At 32.6% G+C, this 18,494-nt stretch overlaps 2 protein-coding genes across 2 annotated transcripts; one reads left to right on the top strand and one right to left on the bottom strand.

Moving 5' to 3' along the window:
* Positions 1-506: 506 nt before the first annotated feature.
* On the bottom strand, positions 507-13,232 carry LOC126842894 (serine/threonine-protein kinase Warts). The gene is made up of 7 exons (XM_050580109.1): positions 12,381-13,232; positions 10,087-10,583; positions 3,956-4,070; positions 2,168-3,890; positions 1,926-2,101; positions 1,566-1,852; positions 507-1,507 (listed from the first exon to the last, which is right to left on the bottom strand). Exons 2-7 carry the CDS (start codon positions 10,378-10,380, stop codon positions 1,076-1,078), a joined length of 3,027 nt encoding a protein of 1,008 aa, XP_050436066.1. The 5' UTR covers positions 10,381-10,583; positions 12,381-13,232; the 3' UTR covers positions 507-1,075.
* On the top strand, positions 11,854-18,080 carry LOC126843034 (exonuclease 3'-5' domain-containing protein 2-like). The gene is made up of 5 exons (XM_050580331.1): positions 11,854-11,877; positions 13,688-13,830; positions 16,396-16,479; positions 16,560-16,716; positions 17,361-18,080. The coding sequence occupies exons 1-5, from the start codon at positions 11,854-11,856 to the stop codon at positions 17,856-17,858; spliced, it is 906 nt and encodes a 301-aa protein (XP_050436288.1). The 3' UTR covers positions 17,859-18,080.
* The last annotated feature ends 414 nt before the right edge of the window (positions 18,081-18,494 follow it).

Below are 18,494 nucleotides of genomic sequence, written 5' to 3'. Positions count from 1 at the left end.
CACCCTCTGTACAATACACATAATAAGTAATATATTACATAAAGAAATTAAGTTTATATAAATAATATAATAATAATAATAATAATAATAATAATAAAACACTAAGCAGATCTGTAAATAAACAAGCCTGGCATCATTTCAGCCGAATTGTCATTAGATTTTTATTTTTTTAAACAATTTTTTTACTTCTCTAAATAATCGTTTATCACAGACGATTTACAAACAAGTCGATTGAAATGATGCCGAAACATTATTGATATGAGCAAATTCAACTAGATCATTAAAACAAAATATGTATAATAATAAGAGAGAGATAGAGAGAGCAGGTGTCTATAATGTCTGAACACCAATACATATACATTAGGTTTTTGTTTTATATTACATAACATATAAATATATAAATTTGGTAACTGCCTAGAAGATAAATTTTGTTTGCTTTTGTAAATAAAAATATTTGTTATAAATTCGTTATCAAAGCTCAGTATCAAAGTAAAATAACCCTGTCATTTTGCACAGCCCGTTTCATTAGAAAATTGGTTCCTTTTTTTTTTGTTTTTGGTTCTAAGAGGACGAGAAACAATTGAAAGATAATAGCAAGATGGTTGTTGAAACATAATCGATTCTATATAAATAGTTAATTTTAATATACAGTTCAGTATTAAAGAAATAAATATAAATGGGGAGAAATGTTAGGACTAAGAAAAAGGGTAATAAATTACAAAAGCGGCTTTAAAAAAAAAAAATATTAGAATATGAAGAACATTTTGGTAACTTAATTAGGCTTATGTTCATAGGAATCACGACGCCCCATATCGAGATGTTGCTAAAGAAGAAATGTGATGCAAAAAAAAAGCTGGAAATGATTTCTAAATAATTAACAGTAGTTCGATTTTCTTGTCAGTTTTATTATTTCTTTTTTTGTCCGCTTCTTTTATGTTATCACCTTATTTCTACTATTTATTGAAGTTGTGGTCGTAAATATCTCTTAACTGAAGATTGTCAATTTCAACAATTAGCTCCTCGAATTTCATGTAATAATTTAAATTGAGCAGTTTGCACCGTTTCCTTGGTTTATTTAAACATATACAGCACCCTGTCCATCATTGTCATCTAAACTTATTCTAGTATGGAACGATGGTCCGCCGCCGTCATCAAAAAAACGTCTGAATGTAAATTCAAAGAACCCGTGGAACGGCCGATTGCCATCCGAGTCAGATATTCGATTATCAGAGTCCGACGAGTCTGAATTATGAAGCCGTTCTGGATCAATAGGATCGAAATTTGACGTGTCGGTGGAGAACTGTATTCTAGGTACATGAGGAGGTTTATGGCGTCGCATTCCTCTTTCAAAATCTAAGTCCGCAAAGAATGGATGAGCTTTAACTTCATCAGCATTTTTCCCTAGACGTCGTTCTTTACAAGTACATAACTTTAATATTAGATCAGCACCCTCTTGCGACAGATTGGCTGACGGTGGCACCTGAAGTGTGTTTTCCCAATTGATAACCTAAAACAATAAAATTTAAAACACTGGTAGGGGGAAAAAATTTATTTGAATTGCTTACCTTGTACTGAGTTTCTGCTGGAGTATTAGCGAGAAACGGAGGTGATCCGACCAACATTTCATAGAGTATTACACCAACACTCCACCAATCGCATAATTGTGTATAGCCAGTACGAAGCAAAACTTCTGGAGCAATGTAATTAGGTGTTCCTACTAATGAATGAGCTTCGCATCTTTGGTGCTCTCTTCTGCGTCGCCTCTCTAAAGGCTTTAATTGGTGACATCTACATTCCGCACCATTAACACCCCACTCTTCACCACCCATCGAGTCTTGTCTACAATGTTCACCTAAAAATACCAATTCAGTAATTAGATTACAAGATTGATTTGATTATTAATTTCGTATCTTTTTTATACTTACCATCTTGATAATACTTGGAATTATGGGTCCATCTAAATCCTGTGCACAAACCAAAATCTGTTAGTTTAATGTGACCATCACGATCAATCAAAATGTTATCTGGCTTGATGTCTCTATGAATGAAACCCATTTTATGTACACTTTCTACCGCACAAGTCAATTCGGCAATGTAAAACCTAAAATTAAAAAAAAAACATTAGTAGAGTATAAAAATAATTATAGTTCGAAATTTGTATATTTACCTCGCCAAATGTTCTTCAAATATTCCCAACTTAATCAACAATGACATTAAATCTCCACCTGGTATGTAATCCATAACAAAATAAAGGTTGTCTTTGTCTTGAAATGAGTAATATAGCTTGACAACCCATTCATTATCTGCCTCTGCAAGTATATCCCTCTCAGCTTTTACGTGTGCTACTTGATTGCGTTTAAGCACATGAGCTTTCTTTAAAGTTTTCATGGCATATAAATGATTCGTATCAATTTTTCTGACTAATGTAACTTCACCAAAGGCACCAACACCAATGGGTTTGATTTTTGTGAACATAGATTTATCCATTTTTGCCCTTTTCAGTCGAATGTAATTTGATTCTTTTTGTGACAACATTTTTCTCATTTGGCATTGAGCTTCTTCACTTAAACCGATTTTAGCCATTTCTGTTTCTAACTGAACCCTCCTGAACACCCTTTGTTTGTGTGACTTTATGACATTTTCTACGTGTTGCTCCATAAAGAATTTGAAAGCCTGAGGAGAATAATTTTTTACTTTGCACTCCCGCCTTTCTTCCTCCTTTTCCTTACTAATGTGTTTACGCTCGGGAATTGGAGACTGATGATCAATTTTTGACTGATTATCATCTTCCTCGTCATGTCCATTTGTATGTCCGTTATTGTTATTAAAGTGATGGTGATGGTTGTTGCAATTCATCATTTTGTTCTTAGCAATAGATGATGAAGGTATGGGAGGTAGTGGGGGTGTGGGTTTCCTGTGTGGATGTTCTTCAGCATATGGCGGTGGAGGAGGCAATGGATTTGTAATAACTCTTTGGGCAGCTAAAGCTTGCATTGTACTTGCGTAGCTAGGTGGTTCAGTTGTTGGTACGGCTGATGATGAGGAAGACGACAATGATGCTTGCTGTGGTTGTTGGACTACTTTTTGAGCTTGCTGTTTCTGTTGAATAGATGATGCGTAAGATGGTGGTGGAACTGGAGATGGAGATGTAGGCGCTGGAGCTTGAGGTGCAACAGCAGTTTGAAGTACTGGTTTTTGAACCAAAGTACTTCGTACAGACTGCATTATAATGGGAGACTGAGTCTTGGTTTGTCGGGCACCCCAAGCTTGCAGTGGGGTTGGTCGTGTTAATGAAGACACGCTACCATTTGTAGAGCCAGATATGGGACTAGACGACCCTGCAGACGAAAACACCCCAGACGAAGGCGATTTTCTGTATTCTTGTATTGAAGCCGAATACGAAGGCGGTGGTGGGGGAGCGCCGACTAGAGGATAAGGTGGTGGAGGTTCTGAAGTAGTCATACTCAAAGCTTGCATTTGCTGAGACAACTGTTGCTGAGCTTGTGGACCATTCTGAACCACCATAGGAGATGTAACTCTTTGATTAGAATTGCATGATGATGTTCCTGGCGTTGGGGCAGGCGGTCGGGAAGGCACTGCTGGGGCTGGAGACATGCGTTTAAGTAGTTGCTGCATATGTGTGGGAACATGAGGAGGCGGTGGCGTACTGTTATTCCTGGGTGGAGGAGGTGGTGGGGTTTCAGAGTATGCAGAGGGAGAATATTGGCGAGACAAAGGAGGATGAGAGTGAATGACTAGATCGGGTTGTCTAGGACTATCAGACCTCGAGCTTCCTGCACCACTATCTTGCCCGGGACTGCTCCTCGGCCCAACTCCACTTCTTTCTAGGCTCGACTTTCTGATTAATTTGTTACTATTACTGCATAGTCCTATTAACGAAATAATTCAATGCAATTAATAAATTAATGATACACGAAGAAAAGCCTTTAATTACCTGTTGACGATTTGCTACACCCATTTTGCAAATCACATTGTTGTTGTTTGGCTAAAAAATCTAAGGCACCCTCACATCGTCCTCCCGATACTTTAAGTGCCCTTAAAGATGCTTCCTGAAAAAAAAAAATATAATGTAAAAAATTATTGTTTACCAATAACAATGAGAATTACATCAATTATAAATATAGCAGCAAAAAATGTTGAAAGTTCTACAGTTTGTTTTTAATTTTCCAAAACGTATTAGTTATACCTAAGTTGGCATTATTTGTTTAATATAACGTCGTGCAATGCACATGTTTTATTTTGAAACATGTTTATTTATTATTCATTGTTGCAACGAGTATAATACGATCGTACTGGTGTAAGAACAGTGTAGACCATGTAGAGACTGACAGACCAGACAGGAAGAGTATATACTTTTAATATGATAAAGGCCCACTAGAGACTTTGAACGTGCGGCACGCATTAACAGAGGCCGTCAGACTATTTCATTACTAAGTAATATATTAGGGACCGTACAACACAATGAGCTTCAATAAGGTTACCACTTTATGCTCGATTAAAACGCGTGTCCTCTGTTACATAATCTTAATTGTGCTCACGGGTATACACACATAATGGACACCCACCAACAACCTGGCCAGTATCAAATATTTTGGTCACATTTTGTCATGGAACTCGACAGCGTTTATTAATAAGTGTTTTAGAATCGATATTTTATCAAACCGTTTCTCGTTTTCACGATAAGTGAATCCTGCACAAGAACAACAACTGCGCCTGTACTATTATTCTATTAGTCTATTAGATTTGTCTTTCTTTCTTATGTACTTCATATCTCATACATGCATATTACGTATAGTTAACATTATCGCAACGATACGATGACGGACGACTTCCTTGAACAATACCCGCGGCTGTGCATTATTATTAGGTATGCAGCATTCTATGTGTGTTAACACGGTGAATACAACCTTTTGACATCCAACAAAATGGATGTATTATAATATAAGGATATCGTCGGAGGGAATATAATAATAATAATAATAATCTGAAGCGCAGCCGGTAGTCATCACATATACGGCGAACAACCGCCGTGCCGTCTCGGTGACCTTTTTTATGTTTTGAGGTGAAGGAAGAAAAATGTGGTGTTATTATTGTCATGTAACATCTGGTCCTCGGAATGCGATCACGCGCATTCCTGCAGGGTCCGCGTGGATGAGGAGATCAAAAGAATAATAACAAAAAATATACGAGAGCTATTTATAAAAAATACGTCGGTATATACGAAAACAAAACGGGAGGAATTTGTACGTTTTATTGGGTGTTTAGTCATTCATTTTTTTTTTTTTACGAACAATAGATAATATACATCAGACTAATTATCGAAAAATGGCGTAATGGGAATTTAATATTACTTTGTTAGTCCAAAACCGACGGTCGTGTCCATTAAAGGGTCAGTCAACTGGCGACACTCGAGTTTGTGATTTGCCAAACAAACAATACGGTTTTCTGATGTAAAATAATAAATTATTATCGTTATCGATATTTAAAAAAAACGGGGATAGGTTATTTTTTTTTATCGACGGCGTCAAAAATGAATCTTCAATATATTATATATAGATATAATGCATGCAATAAAGAAATCCAGTGAAAGTAGCACACACAACGGCGCGGCGGCGGCTGCGACGACGGTCTAGTCTTCTATACGGCTCCCTCCTCACAGAGATCTAGAAAATTTAATTTAAAAACCGGCATAGCTCATTTTCGCCATCGCATTTTGGCACACAACAACAACATAACATGTCACACCAAGGCAATGCAAAATGCAACAGAGGCGGCTACAACATTGAAATTCCTCGTAACAATATGCATTCAATGTAAAATTACATCCATTATTACGCTACCAATAGACATCAAATGCAAACACAATATATACAAAAATATATTACATGGTAGACGAGCACAGACATTTTTCTCAGACTATGTGGACACCAATATTTTTACCCATACAAAATATTCCTTCACTTTTTTTCTACGAAATCACCAAAAGTTACATTCATTAAAAACCTTAAAACCAACTCGAATACATAAAACAAAATAACGTATAATTACTTTTGACCGGCAAACGATAATTGTTTTGTGAGTCATTTAATTTGAAATACAATAATTTTGAACCAACAGTAAAGAAACAAGTAAAGAAAATGGGTCCACCTCGTTTGCGATAACCAAGTAGGTCGATGACATCGGATAAAAAGCGGAGAATTTTAAAAAACTTCAGTCTTATTAAAATCATACATCGAACAGATCGTGAGATGTAATCAAAATATGTGTGATCCAGTAATAGTTTCTTAAATTTAAGATATTATTAATTTTTAAGATATTTACCGAATTCTCATTTAACATTTATAAAATCTAAAAGTAAAATCTCGAATTTCAGTTATTTGATAAATGACAATAATTGATCAAATGTACTATACTACTGAGTTTAGCCCATCTTTGTATCAATAATTATTGTATAAAATGTTAATTAAATTCTAAAAAACAATACTAATTTTAGTTTTTCTATAATGTACATTATAGACTCAGGTCAATAAATATATTTTTCTTTATTACCAGATTTTGACCCTACGTTCAATTCCCATTTTTTAACCGTTCCCTTCAATGACAAAAAAAATCTTGAACCCATCCAAATCAACTTTGCTGCTTACTAATCTTCAATACCAACGTGACCCAAGAATGCGCAACAACCGAATTACTATTATATTATTATTAGTTTAGATTGCAAGGGTCACGATTGCATGCAGCACCCCTCTCTAGTACATCCCTATGGTTGCCTGTTTAATACTCAACTTCGCACACGCACGTGTAGGTAGAAACACGCATATATTATACACATTAATATACATACTCGTATATAAGGGTATACAGCATCTTTATAATAAGCACGTGTAATTTATCTCGAAGAAACGTGTCCATCCGCCGATGCAATTATTACACGGGTAGAGACCGGTTGCTATTTTCGTTGGCCGATCAATCATAACAAAATCTGCGCACAACCCACGTATATAATAAGTGCTACAAATATGACATTAGGTACACACGTTACACATAAATTTATACTTATATATATATATATATATATATTATATATATAAACACTTCTGGGAAGCTCGCTTACATACTCTTGGGAACTCAAGTCTTAATTACGGTGCACCGTCGACGTTCTTTGATACACAAAACCTGTATGTGCGTAACAAAAATAGTTGCTCTCTTCATTTTCCCTCCCTAAACTATAAATTAAACCAGTTTACGTTTTAACGGAGTTTTCCACATATTTTGCATTTATGGTTAAGTGCACGTAATGCATTTATTATGCACACGGCGATCTTACAATGTTATGTGCTATTTTAATATACATATATATAAATATATATTAATTAAAACCCGTAAATCGGTTTTTACACACACACACGCATACATTTTTTTACACACACATATACATTTTTTTTTTATTTATACACATAAACCAGACCTGCGTTTTTACGTCTCTCGAGTAGAGTATATTGCGTGGAAATAAAACACACGCAGACTAGAGTGACTTGAATATTTATTTTATTTTTTAACTAGTAGTTAAGAAGAACACATCTTCTGCCACATGTTTCACATTTTTTTTGCCGTCCAACTATTATAATGTAAGAAACAAAATAATAATAATATGAACGTTACCCTCGGTTTAGGGAAACACTAATTCTAAAATTCGACACATTTACAAAAGTATCGACATTTTTTGAGTCGCGCCATATTTATAAGATTATTCGATAATCATTAAAATGGCAACACACTCGTCTCGTATGTCCATATTGCAAACTTAACCTACCAGAAATGAGGAACCAGATCGTTATGAATATACCGTTGTTGATATTTATTATTATTATTACTATGAAGATGATTGGTAGGAATGTTATTTATTTTAAATGTTTTTTTTTCATTTGAAAGGCCTCAGACATCACCCTAGAGGCACAAGACAAGGCCACTGACACCTTTTTATTGGATCTTACATTCCTGAGACGTGTGTTCACGCGACGACAGTGGTTACTAAAATTCCGTGTACGGAAAGTTCTTTCAAGTTGTAAATTAAGTAATTAAGCTTCCGAGTAACTTCGGGTATGTCATGTACATTTTACTTTACACTCAATTATCCAATGATAATTGAGTAAAAATTCGTATTTATTGCCATCATCAATGACAAGTACACAACAATGTGTCATAATATTAAATCATCATAAAGGACTGACCATAGAAATAGTGAGCGTCATCATGTATCAAATTGTATTTTTTTGGGAGAAGGTAGACAGCTAATTTATTCTGACAATCATTAAATTCGATAAATTCCTATTTTTCCAATTTAATCACTTCCATAAATGTTAAGGTAATGATTATGTCACTACATTATAGAAATATATTTACATTAAACAAAACAATCGCATTTTAACTAGGAACGCGATTTGATAATCGCAGGCAACACAAAGAGTTTACTACATAATCCGTAACTTTAATTGAATTGTAAATTTCGAAAAGGGCCCATCTCGAGTTTTGATCAAAATTTATTTTTCCGCGTTTTTTTCATTTACACATATAGACCGATATTTTATGAACGAAAAGGGCCCAAATCTGTTTTCTATCGTGATGAAAAAAACTATATATAAAGTTCATAAAAATAAAAGGACATGTAAAAGAAAATCAGTTTTTTGAGTTTCCTGAAAATTTTTAATTTTCCGGTATGAGCCCTTTTCGAAATTCCCAATTAAATTAATTTTCAAAATCAACATCATTGTTTTAGGACGGTCCATACAAATACTAGTTATCATTTTATTTTATTCAACCTAACACAAATTAATACAAAATACTTACAATTCAAATAAATTTCTTATAAAGTTAAAAATATATAAAGACAACAAAACTATGATCAAACAAAAAACATATTTTTTAATATGATGTGAGAAAAATATAACAATTTTAGTTAAATCTCTCCTACTTAATGTTGTCTATTGTAAAATAAAACATTTATGTTTTAGAAGATTTAACATTTTTTTTTTTTTATATATAAAATATTTATATATTATAAAACCATTTATTTAATTTTAGCTTTGATGCACACTTTAGAAAGTTTGGTTTTACGATAATTATATTTTTTTATTATTGTTATTTTTTCTTTGGACTATTATAGTTTTAACCACAATTTATCAAATTATAAAGTCCGATTTAATAAAGATAAGAAATTAAACACCTAAGATTCAAAAGTTGAAAAACTCACCCCTTTACTTCAAAGTTAAGAAAAATACTCTAAATATTATAATTCTGATTTAATTTAAAAATAAGACACAATATAACTTTCTAAAAGCGAGTAGAAATAATTTTAAAAAATGTTGAGTATTCTTTATAAATAACACTACCGATAAACAGACTAAATCTAAATAAGAACCATACCCAAATAGAGGTAAAAACTTCTTTATTTCTTTTTTTGAAAATTTAGTGTGAACTATGTTTTTAACAATTATTTTTAATGAAAATCAAAAGACATCACAATTTTGAGCACAAAATCAATACAAATAATTTTTTTAATGATTCTATAACTTAGTTATGTGACCTTCCTAAACTCACAATGCTCTGCACCCACTGTACTAGCTTGTAATTAATTTTTTAATTATTTACATAGTGTTGGGTAGTATATTTTTAGGAGGTCTTGGCTAACTGATTCTATTTGTTTAGGATAATGTAATAACAAATAATGTTATCATCGGATCAAAATTTTCAATATTAACTTAAAATTTGTCGGTCATATGTGGTCATACTTAAAATGTATATCGAAATATTGTTATCATTCATTTATTTGACCGGTTTACTGCAACGATCCCTTTTGGAGACCTAGCTAGTTTAACCACACTTAGAATCTATTTGCGTCATTTGGGTAATGCTATTTATTTGCGGTACTATCACTTACACAACAATAAATATACGGTATCATTTGTTGGGCTATGGTTAAACTCTTAAGGCAATGTGCATACAAAAACTTATACAGCTAATAGTATAATATATTATTAATATAATATATAATGAAAATAGACTCACTTCAGTATATCCCATGGCTATTAATTGGGTTAGTGTCTGTCGTAGAGCATTAAGCTCTTTGTCAACACAGTTATTTGAGACAGAGCTAAGGCCAGATACAGATCCAATGCCCGAGGTAGCTGATCCTGAAGCACTTGAGATGCTAGACACACAGCTGGCCGCGCTGCTGTCGCAGCCACCGATGTTTGCAAAGGGCAATAATGAATTACGGATTTCAGCTAACGCTTTCTGGTGATAGCCTGACGACGATGATCGGGTGGATGGTTTGCCCGACGCAGGCGCCGCAGAGTTCATGCTGGCGACGGCTTCCTCGGGCGGCCCATAGCTAACTGGGGGCCGAGGACACACTGACTACGCGGTCATACACATTGAACTGCTTTACACAGTATACTATTCATCATTGTATGAACAAGATCAATTACATGGTCAATATGTAGTTGATTTTGGCTTATAAGCTTTTAAATATACCCTGTTTCACTTAAGCTAAATTTGAACACCTGAAACAAAGAAAAACCAAACATTTGAATTAATAATTAACGTATTATCTTAATAATTTTTAACAAATAAAAATACTGAGCTAATTTTTGTGTTATATTGAAACTACCAGTTTAATGACTTAACTATAAATAATCACAATGTACTAAGAAAAAAAGTTTAGAAGTATAAATTAGTAAAATGTATTATAATTTATTTTAAGTTATTTAATTATAAATTATTGTAGGTAATGTTTAGGTATACTTTGTTCTAAAATATTAACAAATGACTTCGGAATTGGATAAAAAATTATGTATGATTCATCATTTAAAACAATAGCAATGCGTGATTTCATTTCGCTGAAAATTACTCATTAACTCTAAACAATTTTTATAAAACAATTCTGAGCACATTAAGTTAAAATTACTTAATTCAAACATGTTTCATTGAGTTATTATGATATAAACATACCAGGGAAAAGAATAAAGAATAAAGAAAAAAAAACTTAACTAAGTAAATAAAAAATATATATCTATTATAAAAAAAGCTACAGTCAATATATAAAAATGTTATAGCAAATATCACATATATTTTTATATTTAAAAAAAAGCAGTGTACAACAAACATTAATTTTATTTAAAAGTATTTAATTTGAGGTTTAGACTTAAAAATAACATTAAATCTTTGAAGAAATGCAATAACATAATAAATAAATAATTTTACATGATTTTACCATAATATAAGTAATTTTTTGGAAAAACATTTTGCTTGAAAAAATTATAACTACCAAGTTATCAAGTCAAATTAATTAATTTTAACTACATTGTCTCAAATCTATTTTTTTTTTTCTGTGAATGTCAGAATATAAATAGTTAATAGTATAATACTATACTCGTAAGTTTTAAAAAACTTGAACAGCCAATACAAAATACTTATTTTAAAGGTTAAAAGTACAAATGTAATATTTAATAATGAGTATTAAACGATTGTAAATAATTATGTTATAGAAACACATTGGGTATACGAGACAAATGAACAAATGGTAAATTTTAGCTAAGTTAAATAAAATACTAATGATAATAATTTTAAATGTATAATGTTTTGTCAATATTATAAAAAGTAAACACAAAAATAATCGAGTAAAATGATATATGACCTAAAGAATAATCTGATTTCTTTTGGAATACAATATTATATAGAAGAGTGAACTAGTTTTAAAAGACAATATAAAAATTGATATTTAAAGTTGTCCATTAAAAATAAGTTTTTATTGCATGTTGATCTAGGGTGGTAATGGTTTTAGAAAATTTAAATGCCGTAGAGACATTTTAATGTCCAGAAGAATAATGCATACTACCAATTTAATAATGTTAATACTAGGTCATATAAAAATTGATAATATTGACAATAAGATTAGGATAACGTTTACTGGCCATGGGTAACTATTTGATAAAATAGATTTGAATAAATGGGTCGGCTATACGAATGTTACAGACTTCGTTAGCTTGTTATTGAAATGTTTAAACGACTCGGTATAAGCAGAATTAGTTGCTTGTGGCTAGCAAATAAGAGCAAATCATATAACATAATGATCATAACTGCCTAGTATGCTGTGCATTGACCAAATTATCAATATTTGACATCGAAACCACTGTTAGCGGTCATCGATGCCTACTGATCGAACGAGCAACGACCCGATAACCACATAGGTATCGGGGTCTATCAATGAAAAACTTTTTGGGTCAATTCTTATTTTTTTTACACTAAAACTTGGTATACGGATTTTTTAAATCAAGCTAAATAAAACTTTCAGCACAAACCTTACAGCCGGTGGCACATAGTCGTTGAGTTAGTTCCAGGGGTCGGTTTACTGAGATGTCGACCAACAGTCTTTGGATGCACGCAGAGTACGCGGCACTTTTCGCACATTTAGACTAAACGTCGTGATCTTTTGGGTATGATAAAAAGCACAAGGGTTAAGCGCACAGCACACACGTAATCAACGTACGGGACGGTAAAATTTTTTACTAAAAAACACACAACACATACAATATCAGAAACGAAAACAAAGAGTCAACGTTGTCGAGTGTGCCATTATCATGGCCGCCGCCATATTGCTACAACATTCCGATGTTCCCCCCACCGCGCCGAGATAATTAAAACTAGTCGAAAAATAACTGCACGGTTAATTAACGCGAACACACGAGGAATCTATATTATTATTGCGGTGGTAGTAGTCTGTTATAGTATAGTAATAGTAGTAGCCGTTGTTGTTGGTTTTTTTTTTTACTATCTTACAATTAGTTTTTAACTATTTTTCTGATAAAAAAAATTACCGTATACGACCGCACGGTTTTCTTTAGGTATTTTTTTTTATACACCTTATAACGCTTGTTTAACGAAATCGGTTCGGCGTACGATGGGTACGCGATTATAAAAAAAAAAAAATGTCATTAATTTAATTTAGTGAGAGGGAAAAAAAAGGTAAACTTTCCTTCTTCTGCTCCTGTGATTACACACACACACACCCGCAATATACGGCGGCGCACGGATTATCGTACTGTGTGTGTACGTGTGTATGCATGCAACAGAAGATCCCGGCGTACCTATGTGTTTACCGCGGCATAAAAATATTATTATTTATTATTATCGTGTACGCGCGGTGTATGAGTACCCACGAGGAACTGGATGTATGCGCGCGCGCGCGTGAGTGTAGGAACTGGTAGGACAGCTTCAAGAGGAGAACCGGATCCGTCCCGGCGTCGCCGCCGCAACGCGCGAACGCTGTCCCGGTGGCTGGCCTGGCCCAGGACGGGAGAGAAACGGCGGCAGCCGTTGTTGTTGGTCCGCACTCCGCTCGTGCGCGCGCCCGTCAGATCCGCGCGAGCGTCGTCGAGCGGTGTGGAATGCGCGGAATGCCGGCGGCATGTTGATGTGAGAAACACGTCGTACAATAATATAAATTATTGTGCAATCCCAACCACCACCACCATCGCTCGTCCGACCGTACGTTCACGTTGTAGTTCTTCTGAACGGTCCGAGTGCACCGTACGGCCACGTGGTGGTGGTACCGCGGGGAGAGAAGGGAACGAGGTAAAACTAGACCGGCGGTGCCGGGCTAAAATAGCGAAATTTCGGCCTCATAAACCGACGCCGCGAAATACGCTTGATCGTCGACCGTCGCTACAGCCCGGCGAGACGGAGACCGCTGCAGCCTGCAGATGTTACTGTACAGCAGCACCCCCTGCTGGCTGCAGCTGCCGCCCCCCGGTATGTATAGTAATATTACACCAATATTACTATTACTATTTACTACTACTACTACTATACTACTGCAGCTGCACTCGGTCGGCCCTAGCAGGCTGCACAATATTGTTATCGTATTACACCGGGCCCTTCAACAATCATAGAGTATAGTTGATATTATAAATTATATAGTAATCTATATCTATAGTAATCTTACTCCATGCCTTCAACGCGGTGTTATTTTTCTTTTTTAAAAATAACTACTACGACGATCATACACAGCCGTCTTTATAAAGGGCGATTACTCTACCGAGAAACAGGGTAACCCTTTCCTCGACGTGTCACGTAATTCGCTGTATTAGCGATTTCCGAAGAATTAACCCTATAGAAAAAAAAATATCCCTAGTCCCTAGATACAAGAATAACTGCATTTTATTAATACAAGACATCGAGTAGCATCCCGAGGGCCGAGACAGGTAAAGTTAAACAACCTAATTACTATTCATCTACTTACTGAATTATCTACCAAAATTTACAAACTTCTAACTTGATAAAAACTTACTGTCCGGCGAAACATGAGTATTAAAAAAATAATCGCTAAAATCGAATACTCGATATTATTTTAGTTATATCAGCAGTAAAACAGTCATACATTTTCTTAGGTGTTGGGAAGTTTAAGTCAAAAAATAATTTTAAAAATTTACCAATTTCGGCTCTTTTTTTAATAAATATATCAGAATTTAATGCTTCATTTTCCCCTTCTCTAAGTAAAAAAATCCGGGTATTCCATAATAGGAATTTATAAAATGTTAACGTGTCCTATTACATCTCCATAGCTATAAATTGTAATTAGAAAATCTAGAATTTAATAGACGTTTAGCCGTAAGATCAACAGCTTATCCACACAGTACTCCTTTTTATCCGCGTCTTTCCCTATTTTTTTGTCTACGGAGAATGCAGAAATTCCAGGCATAATTTGAGCTCGGGGTCAAAGTATTCCCTTTATATAATATAAAGTAACCGAAAAAATAGTTAGACTAATCTTTCCAAAAAATGAATTATGATATTATATTTATACATTTAAATTATCTAGACATCTTCAAGTACCTAAAACAAATTTGATCTTAGTATTTTTAACTGCCAAGAATTAGACTTTTTTTTTTGCGATACACTTTTTGAAGTTTTCAAATAAAACTTTCATTTCCACGCATCCTGTCCTCCACATTCTTCTGCTTTTACCAATGTAGTAATCTGATAATCGTGACTTTTAATTAATTAATTTTTTTTTAGTATTAAAAAAAAATCCGGAGCCATTATCGTGGGAATTAACCTTCTATTTATACAAGTATTAACCTATACATTCACTCTGAATAATCTAGAGTGGATCTATAAGTAAAGTTGTTTATAATGATACTAATTAAAATATTTATCGAATTATATTAAATAAATTATACTTTTGAATCAAACGAGCAGAAAGGGTTTACAAATAAAATGAAAGCAATTATAGCGAGAAATCGAAAACATTTTGGCTACGAGTTATTTTTGAAAATTCCATATTGCACTTAGCTATAAGTGCTAACTAACTTGAAGATTTTCACTAATAAGTAACTGGTCGCCACTCACAAGTGATAAATATTAAATTATGTAATCTAATAGTAGACCGATAATTAGTAAAGCGATTCCAGATTTACACATAGTTTTGGTACATCACTTTTTCAGGACAAATTCGACCGAAAAACACCTTTCTGAATTTGTGTGGTGTTTAGACTGTCCATACTACGATTTTAGGGTTATGTAATAATTAAAAAATATACTATTTACATTTTGACAGAACACTCAAAACAATTAACTGAGCGGTAACTTAAAAGTTAAAACACGTTAAGGCGTTAAATAGTTTAAACTTCCATAGCTCCACCTTCCCCCTTTGGTTACGCTCGCCTAATTCTTATTACCTAAAGAGTTAACATACTGTAAATGTCAAGTGCATAATTCGCTAATATAAATTATAATTGATAACCCCATGATATAAGCATATTAGTGTTCCTATTGGTTATATAGTTAACTCTGTTTACTGTTATAACATGGATAACAGTAATTAATAATTAACAGTTTCAGCTTAACAGTTTTTTTCAATAATTATTATTATTTATTATGATTTGTATTAGTATTTGCTTTGATAATAATATTTTATTAACCAAGGTCAGTAAACCGCTAGTGATAAGACATTTGTTCTCAATTTTTTAATAACATTTAAGACATTTTTTGAAAAATTTGGTTGAATCTATTGTAATGAATAAATATTTCTTCGAACTAACAATAATACATATTTTTTAATGTATCGGAAGATTTTTCTTAATAATAAAACCACATGTTAGCTGTTACCAAGTTTAACCGCCTAAAACTTATTGATGATATCTTGATAACGCTTAAATGTGATAAGATGCATAATACCAAATACAAAACATAATATTTTGTTGTTATTGACTCATGTACAACCTCAAAGGCTTAAAAAAATGTATGTTATACTTTATTTTTGATTACTTACATTTTATTATTTAACATTGTTATTTATGTACAATATTTATTTAGGTCTATAGTCAATTCCCAGATAGAAAAAATTAAAGTTGTTGATTCCTTCGATGATTGGGAAGAAGTTGCCGATGAATTTAAGAAGTTGGTTATTTTGTAAATTTATTCGCATTAAGTAGTCTCTATAACTAAACAAATAATTAACTTATTTATATTTTATTAAGATCATGTGAATTACATCCATTTTTGGGATTGGATTGTGAATGGGTGACTGAAAATGGCATTCGTCGACCCATTGCCCTGTTACAAATTGCAAATCATAATGGCGTTTGTGCCTTAATAAGATTGTTTAAATTAAAAGTCGTTCCTTCATCATTATTGGTATGTTATTTAAAGTTAATAAGACACATTGAACAATTATAAAGTGTATAAAATACATCTATGCTTTCTACTATACTAAACTTTAAAATTATAACTTTGCATTGTCATATTAGGGCAGTAGCAAATTATTATAGACTTTAATTGTGGGTCCATCACAAAATGAAATCATTTTATTTTTCTAGACCAATATTGGAAATTAAGTTAAAATGATGATTTTTTTGTTGAAAAATTCAAGAAATGGATTTATTATTTCCTAAACATATCTTCGAATTATATCATTAAATTATTATCTTTAAACAAAAAAAGTAAAATCAGTGCAGTCCTTTTTTTTCCTATCTTAGAAATAATTTTTTTTTTTTTAATAAATATTTTTTTATATGAGTTGGGTGCAAAATATTAAGTAACAGATGGCATTCAAAATATGTATTATCGTTCATATATCGGTAAACAGTGTTATCGTCAAATTGTTATTTCTAATTCTCAGTATATATTAAGTTTAGGTATTACTTGGGGGGAAAAAAAGGATATATTATAAGTTATCAAATTGTAAAAGAAATTGTTAACGGTATAAAAAGATTTGCACATAACTGATAAATGTATAAATTGCATGTAATATTTGTCATTGATAATTATTTATTTTTTAGACAATTCTGAGAGATGAGGAAATTGTGAAATTCGGTGTAGGCATTTCAAAAGATGCCCAATTCATTATGAATGATTACAACATTCAACTATGTGGATGTGTCGAATTAGGTCTTATTGCAAAAAAACATGGTGTATACGAAAATAGTTTGGGCGCTCTGGCACAAAAAACTCTTGGCGTGGTTTTAGACAAGGATTGGCGTGTACGTGCAAGTTACTGGGAAGCAGAAACGCTGAGTGAAAGGCAAATTGAGTATGCAGCAATGGACGCATTTGTTGCGTTGAGGATTTTTGAACAGCTAATTTATCCATCATATCCTAGCGTGAGAACTAATCTCGCATCAAAATCCGTGTCCGACAGTATTCCTGCTGTAACTTCATCCGTGATTAAGTGTATGGGCTGCGGTCTCAACGCTAAAAAAGGTTTATCCCCCGATTTTCATTTATGCTGGCTTTGTCTTTATAAATTGGCAAAAGGTGAACAAATTTTGAAGGTTTAGGAAAAAATAAAAATAAAATGTTGAAATAATAGATTAGCTAAATCTATTTAAATTTTGAAATTTAGTAAAAATTACTACATTATCTGATTGTTTTACACAATCACTAATTTTTCAATATTAAATGTAGTTTTTTTTCATTTGTAAATAAAAAACTGTAAATATTTTAAAATGTGCACTTGACTAAAAGAAAAAAACCAGTATGGTATATATACATATATACAATATTATTTATATGTATAATATAGTACTATAATATTGTTTTGTACTTGTAATCTCTTCGTGATATTACTTTAAAAATTCTATAATTTTACTAGTACAGAGTAGAGTAGTACTAAAATTACTAATTAGATGTATCAAGTTAATACTGAAAAAAATATAACTAAAAATACAGGGTTAGTATTAAAAGTTGAGTTACCAAAATATTATTGAATCATTTTTTTCTTATTATTTTAGATATACCCCCCATTGTCCGTATATGATCCATTTAAATTTTATAAATGAAGATTATAATTTACTATTAAAATGTATTATTAATATAATATGTAATTACTTTTTATTTATTTTATGTAACAAATTATATAAAAAAAAATCTGTATTGGAAAAATAATCCTTTTAATTTTTTCCAAGACCTAAAAT

The sequence above is a fragment of the Adelges cooleyi genome, unplaced genomic scaffold (assembly GCF_023614345.1).
Source record: "Adelges cooleyi isolate 19-005CV unplaced genomic scaffold, UGA_ACOO_1.1 ACOO_flye_CR_arks_rails_tigmint_CR_PRNA_574, whole genome shotgun sequence".
Classification (NCBI taxonomy): Eukaryota; Metazoa; Arthropoda; class Insecta; order Hemiptera; family Adelgidae; genus Adelges; species Adelges cooleyi.
The sequence above is the reverse complement of the archived record's forward strand: the minus strand, read 5'-3'. Positions and strand labels throughout refer to the sequence as shown.

Excerpts from the sequence above, each read along its gene's own strand:
- LOC126842894 (XM_050580109.1), bottom strand. The coding sequence starts at position 10,380 with ATGAACTCTGCGGCGCCTGCGTCGGGCAAACCATCCACCCGATCATCG. Across the intron at positions 4,071-10,086 it reads TAGCCATGGGATATACTGAA|GAAGCATCTTTAAGGGCACT; the intron begins GTGAGTCTATTT and ends TTTTTTTTTCAG. Across the intron at positions 1,853-1,925 it reads TTCCAAGTATTATCAAGATG|GTGAACATTGTAGACAAGAC; the intron begins GTAAGTATAAAA and ends TGGTATTTTTAG.
- LOC126843034 (XM_050580331.1), top strand. The coding sequence starts at position 11,854 with ATGGTTTTAGAAAATTTAAATGCC. Across the intron at positions 11,878-13,687 it reads TTTTAGAAAATTTAAATGCC|CGAAATTTCGGCCTCATAAA; the intron begins GTAGAGACATTT and ends GGGCTAAAATAG. Across the intron at positions 16,717-17,360 it reads TCGTTCCTTCATCATTATTG|ACAATTCTGAGAGATGAGGA; the intron begins GTATGTTATTTA and ends TTTATTTTTTAG.